Consider the following 12,717-nt stretch of genomic DNA (forward strand, 5'->3'; position numbering starts at 1 on the left):
GTCATGGGCTTTGCAAATATGATCCCAATTTTGTGTTTTTGTTAGAAAAGAAGATTTTGTAATGCTTGTGTTGGTTTTCATATGTAATTATTGCGTCTTGTTAAAAATCCTGTTGAGAGTTCTGGCTTTCTTAGATGAGACCTTTACAAGTTTCAGTTCAAATAATTATTCTTCTATAAGCTCACCTGAGCTTTTGTGATCGACTTTTGTCCGTCATCCGCTGTGCGGCGTCAACATTTTCCTTGTTAATACTCTAGAGGCCACATTGATTGTCCACTCGTCATAAAAATTTGGTCAGAAGATTGGTCTCAATGATATCTTGGATGAGTTCGAAAAGTGTTACGTTTGCTTGAAAAACATGGCTGCCAAGGGGCGGGGCATTTTTCCTTAAATGGCTATAGTAAAACCTTCTTTATACTCTAGAAGCCGCATTTATTGTCCGATCTTCATGAAACTTGGTCAGAAGATTCACACCAATAATATGTTGGACAAGTTAAAAAATGATGCCGGTTGGTTGAAAAACGTGGCCGCTAGGGGGCGGGGCATTTTTCCTTAAATGGCTATAGTAAAACCTTGTTAACACTCTAGAGGTCACATTTATTTTCCGATCTTCATGAAACTTGGTCAGAAGATTTGTCCCGATGCTATCTTGGATGAGTTTGAAAATGGTTTCGTTTGCTTGAAAAACATGGCCACCAGGGGACGGGGTAATTTACCTTATATGGCTATATATGGCATTAGTAAAACATTGTTAACACTCTAGAGGCCACATTTGTCCAATCTTGATGAAACTTGGTCAGAAGATTCATCCCAATAAAATGTTGGACCAGTTTAAAAATGGTTGCGTTTGCTTAAAAAAACATGGCTGCCAAGTGGCGGGGCATTTTTCCTCATATGGCTATTGTAAAATCTTGTAAACACTATAGGGGCCACATTTATTATCCGATCTTCATTAAACTTGGTCAGAAGATTCATCCCAACAATATCTTGAAAGAGATAAAAAATGATGCCGGCTGGTGGAAAAACATGGCTGCCAGGGAGCGGGGCATTTTTCCTAATATGGCTATAGTAAAACCTTAACTCTCTAGAGCCTACATTTATTTTCCAATTTTCATGAAACTTGGTCAGAAGATTTGTCCCAATGATATCTTGTATGAGTTCGAAAATGGTTTTGGTTGTTTTAAAAACATGGCCACAAGGGGGCATGGCAATTTTCCTTATATGGCTATAGTAAAACCTTGTTAATCCTCTAGAGGCCACATTTATTTTCCGATCTTCATGAAACTTTGTCAGAAGATTTGTCCCAATGATATCTTGGATGAGTTCGAAAATGGTTTCGGTTGTTTTACAAACATGGCCACCAAGGGGCGGGTAATTTTTCCTAATATAACTATTTATTGCTTAAGTAAAACCTTATTAACACTCTAGAGGCCATATTTATTGTCCGATCATCATGAAACTTGGTCAGACGTTTGTCCCAATGACGCCTTGGATGAGGTCGAAAATGGTACGGGTTGATGGAAAAACATGGCCGCCAAGGGGGCGTGGCATTTTTCCTTACATAGCTATAGTAAAACCTTGTTAACACTGTAGAAGCCATAATTATTGTCCGATCATCATGAAACATTGTCAGAAGATTTGCCCCAATTATATCTTGGACAAGTTTGAAAATGGTTCCAGTTGCTTAAAAAATATAGCCACCAGAGGGCTGGGCATTTATGATTATATGGCTTCATGAATCTTCATGAAACTTTGTCAGAATATTTGTTTAAATTATATCTTAGATGTGTATAAAAATGCTTCTGGTCTGTAGAAAAACGTGACTGCCAGGGTGTTCACTAGTCATGAAAGTTGGTAAGAACATTTTGTTCTTATGACATCTTGGGCTGCACAGAACAGGTCAGTTCCTTTGAATCTCACGTGAGCGACTTTGGGCCTTTCAGGCCCACTAGTATTCCATTAACCACGGTGCCTATACCACGTTACTTTTTCGGATCTGTGTTGGGAGAATAAAGCGCGACTTAGTTAACATTTTTAAGGATCTCTTTTTAAATATCTCACCATTTTTAATGGGATAAAGTGGAGAGCCCGCTTAGGAGTACGAGTTTTCTACAGGTATCATAATCTTTTGAAACAAATAAGTATTTTTAGCGAGGCTGTTTTCGGAGAAAACCCGAGCTATTGTCATAGCCAGCTCGTCGTCCCCCGTCCGATGTCCGCCGTCCGCAGTAGGCGTCGTGCTAAAACCTTAACATTTGCCATAACTTTTTAAATATTGAAGATAGCACCTTGATATTTGGCATGCATGTGTATCTCATTAACCTGCACATTTTGAGTGGTCAAATTTCAAGGTGAACATCATCCTTCAAGGTCTAGGGTCAAAAAAACAAAGTCAAGGGAAGTAATAAGCTTTAAATGGACATAGTTATCTGACCTGCCCACGTATATATTTTTGTTTAATAAATCAAAGCGGCGCAGTAGGCGGCGTTGTGTTTCTGACAAACTCATTGTGGTAAAAGGTCAAGGTCAAGGTCATCCTTTGCGGTCTACGGTAAAAAATACAAATTTTAGGGAAGTAATAAGCTTTAAAAGGGAGATAATTATTCAATATTGAACATAGCCGCTTTATATATTTGGCATGCATGTGTATCTTATGCAGCTGCACATTTCGAGTGGTCAATCACAGTCACGGTAGTGGCTTTTAATTATTTGCTACTAAAATAGAGATTTGCTGTAGACAATTATTTTCAAGGGAAGAATTTTATATAATTATAAATCTCATATTATATATTTCCTTACCAAGAATTGAAGTCATTTTCACAGTTACTGTACAGATTTATTATTTTGATTATTTATAACTCAAATGATTGATTTGTCAAAGGTTTTTTTTTCAATGATATAATTATAATTTCTTTGATGTTCATTACATACCTGTGGACTAAGGTCCATAGATACATGATCAACTCTGGCTATAAAAAGAAAAAAACTCTGGCTATGATCTCTTTTAAACCACAGGCCTTGGGTGTCAGTGATGTCTGACATGGTCATAATTGACTGTGAGACCCCCACCCCCTCCCCCGGTTGGATTGGACAAAATTCAAGGGAAGTTATAAGCTTTAAAGGGAGATGATTTCTATACCTGCCAAATGATAAATAGCAATTTTATTTCAAAGCGGCGCAATAGGGGGCATTGTGTTTCTGACAAACACATCTCTTGATATAATTATCATTTCTTACCTGTTCTAATTTGTGAATGCTAGTTTTCATTAAATACCAGTGGACTTATGTCATGATATAATGCATACATGATGAACTCTGGCTATGATCTCTTTGATAAACCACAGGCCTTGGTTGTCAGTGATGTCTGACTTGGTCATTTTTAACTGTCTACAGACCTCCCCCCCCCCGGTTGGATTGGACAAAATCCAAGGGAAGTAATAAAGCTTTAAAGGGAGATGATGTCTATACCTGCCAAATGATAAATAGAAATTGTATTTCAAAGTGGCGCAGTAGGGGGCATTGTGTTTCTGACAAACACATCTCTTGTTGGGACACTAGGTCAAAGGTCAAGGTCACTGTGCCCTCTAAAAAAATAATAATTCTGACTAGCGTTCGCAGACGAGCGTGGCACCCGTTATGCGGTGCTCTTGTTTCAGTAAAGTGCAACCGCGCGTTTGAACGGTTAGAAATATGTCGGATCAGTGTGGGGACTTCATATTACAAACGCGCGGTTGTACTTTGCTGAAAAATACTTATTTGTTTAAGAAGATCATGATACTTATATAAAACACTCACGAATGAGCGGGCTCTCCACTTTGTCCCATTAAAAATGGTGAAATATGTAAAAAGACATCATTAAAAATGTTAACTGGGTCGCGCTTTATTCTCCCAACCGAGATCTTAAAAAAGTCACGTGGTAAAGGCACCGTGTTAACTGTGTGTGTAATTTTTTTGTGGCTACAATTTGGTTTGGGGTTCAAACATCTTGGGTGAACGATGTCCAACAAATACAGTTATATCATTAGTATGTTTTGTTTTCTTGTTAACTTTCTAATGTTTATAACTGGAATGATGTTGTTTAAATTCAGAAGGCCAAACATTTTTTTTCAAACCAAAATGACCGTTACCTTAATATATTTTCTACTGACACAAAATCTTGGGATCGTCTCTATTTATCACTCATCACTCTCATCTTGCCTTACCTTTTAACATTTGATATGGCCTAATTTTGGACAAAGAATTACCCTGATAGGCCAAAAGAATCAGACATGAAAAGGCTTTCACAGTGGGCATCCTGCAATACTTATTGAACGCTTCATCTTGTTCTTTCAGCAATTTTTTGCCGACCTTGCAAACTTTGAAGAAAAACATAAAATCCTGATTGAGTCTGGAAACTTCTTGATCGAGACCACAAAAGAGCCGGTTGCTGCTGAAATCAAGACGACCCTGCTGATGGTTAATCGTAGGTTGAAAGATCTTGTAGAATCATTCCAGCACTTCAAGAAAGTAGAGGTCGTGGGTAAAGCTCGCAAGGATTACAATGATGGTCTTCTTAAACTGACACAGTGGTTAAAAGGTGCTGAGGAGCTATTTGCAAGAGAAGTCCCCTGCAAACATGCTGTGCTGCGAGATTATTTAAATGACCTTGAGGTATGTTGCAGTATGAACAGTTAAATGTTATCCATGAATAGGAATTTGCTGTGAAGTCAGAGGTTATAATATTTAATGAATAAGCAGAGGTTATAATTTTAAGGTAAATCGTTTAAATTTGAAAATGAAATAAATGGTTTAATAAATATAGGTTTTATTACCTCTTTCTGGCTTTTGTCGTTGACCATTTGTTGCATTGACTGCTTCCAATTATGCTTTTTTTTTATTTAGAGTATACTTAATGTTGTTATTGTTAGCCACAGAAGTGCATAAAAATTGTAAATTGTGCATACATACCTTCAGACATTGAGCAACCAGATACCAGCCATCGAAAACGACTTCAAGACCACGACAAAAACCGCCCAGTCCCTGGTAAAAGAGTGCTCCCAGGATGTGGTGAACGAGATGCTTCAGTCCCTGAACATCCAGAAAGAGGTCATCGTGCGACTGCGCAAGGAGATCCAAGAGAAGACCAAGAATGTGAAGGCCGTGTTGCCTAACATAGAGTCCCTGGAGAACGGTCTGATGGACCTGGACACGTGGCTGAGTCGCGGGGAGGCTCTGCTCGAGTCACACAAACTGGACGGGACCCAGGAGGAGACGGAACAGTGGCTGGAGAAACACAAGGTAGTCGAGCCTATTTGAGAATAAATGTAGGCATGTTCTGGGAAAAGAGGGCTAAATGCATGTGAGTAAAGTTCATCCCGGATTTGCCTTTAAAGTTTGCACAAGCTAATCAGCTACGAACTTTCTCCTTAAACTGGATTTTTCATAATAACATACTTTCTTTAAACAAAAAATTCCATAAAAGCGTAAAGTATTGTCCCTGATGAGCTTGTGTGGACTGCACAGGCTAATCTGGGATGACACACTAAACGCACATGAACTTGTCCTGTTTTCCCACAGCTCGGCTTGTTTTTGTTTTGCAGTTTTTAGCAGCATTGTAGTCATATCACAGGAGGTTAACACTTTACAAGTGGTTTTGGAAAGTTATTGCCCTTCCTTGGAAAGCTTAGTCGATCATAATTTGGGTTTTTACTTGTAATAAGTGCCAGTATTGTAACTTGTATTGTTCCCAAATATTTGTATTCAGTTAATATCATATACGTTAACTAACTGCTTTTGCAGGCCTTTTTCTCTGAGATCACCTATCAGAAGTCTATACTGGACAGCAAGAACAAGGTGCACCAGAAGGTTGAATCATCGAAGCCCAAACTCGAGAATATTGACTTCTCAGTAACAGACGGCGCAGTGGAAGAATTGAACCACAGGTTCCATGTATGAGAGTGTGCATGTTAAGTATGAGTAGCAGGCAGAAAACTGGACAGATTTTCATGTTGAGGAATAATATATTTCAATTTCTATTTGAATTTTCTGAGATAAGGGAGAAAATTGTCCTGATATGCACATGTTTGTTTTCTTTTGCAAAATGACAAATACAATTTATGAAGTTTTGATATCGTTCAACTTAAGTCTTTACACCCCCACAAACGAAGTTTGGGAAGGTATATAGGAGTGAGCTTGTTTGTCGGTCTGTCGGTCGGTGCATATTAAGTGTCCGCTCTCTATTTCAAGTAGTTTTCATCCGATCTTCACCACACTTGGTCAGAAGTTGTATCTACATGATGTCTAGGCAAAGTTTGAACATGGGCCTTGTCGGGTCAAAAACTAGGTCACGGGGTCACTTGGTGCGTTTTAAATATTCAGCATGTTGTCCGCTCTCTATTTCAAGCAGTTTTCATCCGATCTTCACCAAATTTGGTCAGAAGTTGTATCTAGATGATCTTTAGGCCAAGTTCGAACATGGGCCTTGCCGGGTCAAAAACTAGGTCACGGGGTCACTTAGTGCGTTTTAAACATTCAGCATGTTGTCCGCTCTCTAATTCAAGTAGTTTTCATCCGATCTTCACCAAACTTGGTCAGAAGTTGTATCTAGATGATGTCTAGGCCAAATTCGAACATGGGCCTTGCCGGGTCAAAAACTAGGTCACTTTTTACACATTGAGCATGGTGTCCGCTCTCTATTTCAAGTAGTTTAAAACCAATCTTCACCACACTTGGTCAGAAGTTGTAACTAGATGATGTGTAGGTCAAGTTGGAACATGGGCCATGCCGGGTCAAAAACTAGGTCACGGGGTACTAAGTGTGTTTTAAACCTCACCATGTTGTCCGCTCTCTTATTCAAGTAGTTTTTATCCAATCTTCACCAAAATTGGTCAGAAGTTGTATCTTGATAATGTCTAGAGCAAGTTTGAATATGGGTCATGCCGGGTCAAAAACAAGGTCACGGGGTCACTTAGGGCGTTTTAAACATCACAATGTTGTCCGCTCTCTAATTCAAGTAGTTTTCATCCAATCTTCACCAAACTTGGTCACAAGTTTTATCTAAATGATCTCTAGGTCAAGTTTGAACATGGGTTATGCCGGGCCTAAAACTAGGTCACGTGGTCACTTAGTGCGTTTTTTTAACATTCAGCATGGTTTCCGCTCTCTAATTCAAGTAGTTTACATCCGATCTTCACCAAACTTGGTCAGAAGTTTTATGGAGATGATCTTAAGGCCAAGTTAGAGCATGGGCCTTTCTGGGTCAAAAACTAGGTCAAGGGGTCACTTAGTGCGTTTTAAAAAATGAGCATGTTGTCCGCTGTTTTTTGTGAAGACGACATGCAAAATATTATGTGACAATGCGGCATGTGGGGGTACTTGTCACGTCTGTGACAAAGCTCTAGTTTCAAATGTTATATGATAATGTTAACATAGACATGGTTAATTGACTTCCCCAATAAAAGTCTGAACCCTTTTTTCTGCTATTGCTGTAATAGTCATGTTGAATGAAAATTAAAGTCTTATTAAACAGGTAGATTAATTGTATAGCTAGTATTTGAAATTACTGCATGGAACATAACAAATATAAAAATGTTGTTCTTCAAATCATATGTTTTGCCTGTTTGATTTGCAAGTGAATGGATTGAAATTTCATTAGTATTGTCTCATGTATCGTCATTGCTTAGCAGATTTAGTTATAGGCCACTGTGCTTCGTACATGAAGTATTGTTTACATGAACTGTCATAGAGTTTTAATTATGTTAAAGCATAGGTATTTCACACCAGTTTTGCTGTTATTCTAATCATGAAATGCTTTGCAAAAAAACAAAACAGCTTGGTTCTCGTAGAATAGTCCTAACTTTCACTATTATTTCAGCAATTAAATCTCAAATCAGGGTTGGGAACCACTAAACAAAGGTGGCAAAATGTTCAGCGTTATGGCACCTGTGGTCTTAACTGCAGCTACATTTAGCATGATCCTTTCAACTTTTTGTAACTTTTTTTTCATTTATTATTAATTAGAATGGTGCATGAGGATCTTTTACTTTTTTATATGCAACCCCCTCCCCCCAACTGTATCCTGGTGCACGCTTATTATTATTGACAATATATTGTACACAAGTTTAAGTTAAAAAGGGTAGGATTGTGAGAAAAGCCCACAGGATCATAACTGATGCACAGTCAACTTGACAACATTCAAAACTTTGAATGGCGCCAACAATGAGCCACTTACAGATATACCATTCTATAATAAGAACAAGTTATTAATAATGTTTTGTCTTGCCTCTTGTAAGTGAATAAATACTTAACAAGTTTATATTCAATGTGTTTAATTGCTTTTTTTGTTAGACATGAATGTTTATATCTTTTGGTTATTAACCTGGTTTTCCGAAGGAAAAAACTGGTTATTAGATTGGCGATGTCAGCTGGCGGGCTGGGGGCGGAACAAGCTTGTCCAGGCCATAATTGTGTCGTTCATTGTCAGATTTTAAAATCATTTGGTACATTTGTTCACCATCATTAGACGGTGTGTCGCGCGAAAGAATTACATCGGTATCTCCAAGGTCAAGGTCACAATTTGAGTTTGAAGGTCAAAAATGGCCATAAATGAGTTTTTCCTGACCATAACTTTGTCGTTCATTGTCAGATTTTAAATTCATTTGGCACATTTGTTCACCATCATTAGACGGTGTGTCGCGCGAAAGAATTACGTCAATATCTCTAAGGGCAAGGTCACAATTTGTGTTTGAAGGTCAAAAATGGCCATAAATGAGCTTGTCCGGGCCATTACTTTGTGATTCATTGTGAGATTTTAAAATCATTTGCCACATTTGTTCACCATAATACATTAGACGGTGTGTCGCGCGAAAGAATCACGTCGATATCTCCAAGGTCAAGGTCACAATTTGAGTTTGAAGGTCAAAAATGGCCATAAATGAGCTTGTCTGGGCCATAACTATGTCATTCATTGTGACATTTTAAAATCATTTGGCACATTTGTTCACCATTATTGGACGGTTTGTCGCCAAAAAGAATTACATCAATATCTCCAGGGTCAAGGGTCGCCACAACTAAAAATAGATTGAATTTGAAACAACTATGTAACTATGAACAATCAGTAGCAATGCACATTTTGATTTTGAGTTGTCTTTCTTTATCAGACTTTTTATGCTCTCCCAAAAAATATTTGTGGGAGCACATAGACGCCGCTTCGTCTGTCTGTCCGTCCGTCCGTGTGTCCGTGTGTCCGTCCGTGCACAATTTTTGTCAGGGCTATTTCTCAGCAACTAATGACCGGTTTTCAATGAAACTTTATGGGAAGCTTCACTACCAAGAGGAGATGTGCTCATTATCAGCAGGTTCTGGTCGGATGATTTTTCACAGAGTTATGGCCCTTTGAAATTTTCTATTAACTGTACATATAGTGCAATTCTTGTCCGGGCTATTTCTCAGCAACTTATGACCAGAATTCAATGAAACTTTATGGAAAGCTTCACTACCAAGAGGAGATGTGCATATTATCAGCGGGTTCTGGTCGGATGATTTTTCACAGAGTTATGGCCCTCGAAATTTTCAATTAACTGTACATATAGTGCAATTCTTGTCCGGGCTATTTCTCAGCAACTTATGACCGGAATTCAATTAAACTTTATGGGAAGCTTCACTACCAAGAGGAAATGTGCATATTATCAGCGGGTTCTGGTTGGATGATTTTTCACATAGTTATGTCCCTTTGAAATTTTCCATTAACTGTACATATAGAGCAATTCTTGTCCGGGCTATTTCTCAGCAACTAATGACCGGAATTCAATGAAACTTTATGGGAAGCTTCACTACCAAGAGGAGATGTGCATATTATCAGCGGGTTCTGGTCGGATGATTTTTCACAGAGTTATGGCCCTTTGAAATTTTCCATTAACTGTACATATAATGGAATTCTTGTCTGGGCTATTTCTCAGCAACTCATGACCGGAATTCAATGAAACTTTATAGGAAGCTTCACTACCAAGAGGGGATGTGCATATTATCAGCGGGTTCTGGTCGAATGATTTTTCACAGAGTTATGGCCCTTTGAAATTTAATATAAAAATATTCTTGTCCCCCCAACTACTGTGCCCTCAAGACGTTTCCTTTTATCTGAATATATAGTGCAATTTTGTGACAAAAAAGCTTTTGGGGAGCATCACCTGTCTCCGACGGTTTCTTGTTTTTTTTCTAATTAAAATCAAGTTCAATTTTACACAAGGGGGTTAACAATACACATTTTGAATTGTCTCCCTTGATCAGACTTTTTTCAACTGAAAACCTGGTTTTGTGACAATTTTGTCCCTTTTTAATGAACATGAAATGTGCCACTCTACTATCTATTCATTAAAAACATGGTGTATGGAAATACTTTCATTTTAATAGATTAGTGGTTTACCTATCTTTGATATGTAATGCAGCGAGATTGGAATTAATTGCAGAGTAAACAAATTAGGAATTGTTTGCCTCAAAGTTTTTTAACAGTCTTTGCAAAATTGAGCTATCTAAAGGGGACGGTATGTTTAATTCCTTAAAAAGCAAATTTAGGTTAGATATTGTGCGGAAGAGTGTCTTCTAACTCTAAAGTCTATAGTTCAAAAATATAATCAAGAAAACAAAATGCATTTAGTAAAGTTCATAACACAATATAAAACAATTTTGCTATAAAAAGTGTTAGTCTCACATAATACAAACATTATTACTCTACAAAACATCATAATTTGATTCAACTAAAAACTTATGCTTCCAGGAGCTGCAAAAAACCCTAACAAACTTTAAGGCAAATCTTGATAAATATATAATAAGTATTTTTGTAACCAAAAGTTTTGTTAAGCAAATCCGATCACATTTTAAATACAAAAATTTAATTTGAAATTCAGTATTAAACTGTTTCAAAGCTACAACAAAAACTTATCGTGTAAGTACCTGTTATCGAACAGCACCTATTATCGGACGTTTTGTTTTGGTTCTGTATACACATGCGCAAAAGTGTGCATGACGTCACATTGATAAACAAATGGTCGCACATGAAGTCCATGACCTACTTGCCTACTAAGCTTGAAACAAATGCGCCGAAAACAGGTTAAAGGAAAGCATTTATTGTTAATATACACCGTTTTGTGTGTTTTTTGCTATTACTTTTTGAATGCATTTATCAAAACATGCATTTACACACCAAAAAGCATATTTCCGTTTGCAATTTTGATTGCAGCAGACGCAGATTTTTTCGCCTAGTCCGCGTCACGTGATAGTTATGTGACTTTGTATATAATGGAGTAGTATTTATGAAGTGTCGGGTAATAGGTCATGTTAACATCGGCCCCCATTTTGTTTTGTCTGCTAGATGTGACAATAATCAGGGAATCATTGTTATGAATTCTTGAAGGTAGTTTGCTGGAAAACTTTACAGATAAATCATTCAATGATTGAACTGTTAGTCATTTGTTAAAACAAAATGTTTTTGTCATTTTAAGTGTTTCAATTTTAAGGTAATTTAACGTAATTTCTTAGGTGTTCGATAACTGGTTCGTCCACCATACACAGGCATGAGAAATATATATAAGCCTTGCTCTGGAAAAATGGGGCTTAATGCATGCACATTCAGTTTTGCACAGGCTAATCAGGAACAACACTTTCCACTTATAAAGTGTGTTTTTTTATGCCCCCTTCGAAGAAGAGGGGGTATATTGCTTTGCTCATGTCGGTCTGTCGGTCTGTCGGTCGGTCTGTCGGTCTGTCGGTCGGTCCGTCCACCAGGTGGTTTCCGGATGATAACTCAAGAACGCTTGGGCCTAGGATCATGAAACTTCATAGGTACATTGATCATGACTCGCAGATGACCCCTATTGATTTTGAGGTCACTAGGTCAAAGGTTAAGGTCACGGTGACCCGAAATAGTAAAATGGTTTCCGGATGATAACTCTAGAACACTTAGGCCTAGGATCATGAAACTTGATAGGTAGATTTATCATGACTCGCAGATGACCCTTATTCATTTTCAGGTCACTAGGTCAAAGGTCAAGGTCACAGTGACCCGAAATAGTAAAATGGTTTCCGGATGATAACTCAAGAACGCTTAGGCCTAGGATCATGAAACTTAATGGGTAGATTGATCATGACTCGCAAATGACCCTTTTTGATTTTCAGGTCACTAGGTCAAAGGTCAAGGTCACAGTAACCCAAAATAATAAAACGGTTTCCTGATGATAACTCAAGAACGCTTATGCCTAGGATCATGAAACTTCGTAGGTAGATTGATAATGGCTGGCAGATGATCCATATTGATTTTCAGGTCACTAGGTCAAAGGTCAAGGTCACGGTGACACGAAATAGTTAAATGGTTTCCGGATGATAACTCAAGAAAGCTTATGTATATGATAATGAAACTTCATAGGTACATTTATCATGACTCACAGATGACCCCTATTGATTTTTAGGTCACTAGGTCAAAGCTCAAGGTCATAGTGACCCGAAATAGTAAAATGGTTTCCGGATGATAACTCAAGAACGCTTATGTCTAGGATCATGAAACTTAATAGGTACATTGATCCTGACTCACAGAAGACCCCTATTCATTTTCAGGTCACTAGGTCAAAGGTCAAGGTCACGGTGACCCGAAATAGTAAAATGGTTTCCGGATGACAACTCAAGAACGCTTATGCCTAGGATCATGAAACTTGATAGGTAGATTGATCATGACTCGCAGTTGACCCCTAT

At 38.0% G+C, this 12,717-nt stretch overlaps 1 protein-coding gene across 1 annotated transcript in view; it reads left to right on the forward strand.

Moving 5' to 3' along the window:
- Positions 1-12,717, forward strand: part of LOC127848452 (muscle-specific protein 300 kDa-like) — a 44,518-nt gene that overhangs the window by 29,366 nt on the left and 2,435 nt on the right. Inside the window, exons 6-8 of the mRNA XM_052380919.1 lie at positions 4,333-4,650; positions 4,954-5,277; positions 5,779-5,928. Of these exons, the coding sequence (XP_052236879.1) occupies positions 4,333-4,650; positions 4,954-5,277; positions 5,779-5,928 (792 nt within the window). The remainder of the gene's footprint in view (positions 1-4,332; positions 4,651-4,953; positions 5,278-5,778; positions 5,929-12,717) is intronic.

The sequence above is a fragment of the Dreissena polymorpha genome, chromosome 10 (genome assembly GCF_020536995.1).
Source record: "Dreissena polymorpha isolate Duluth1 chromosome 10, UMN_Dpol_1.0, whole genome shotgun sequence".
Lineage (NCBI taxonomy): Eukaryota > Metazoa > Mollusca > Bivalvia > Myida > Dreissenidae > Dreissena > Dreissena polymorpha.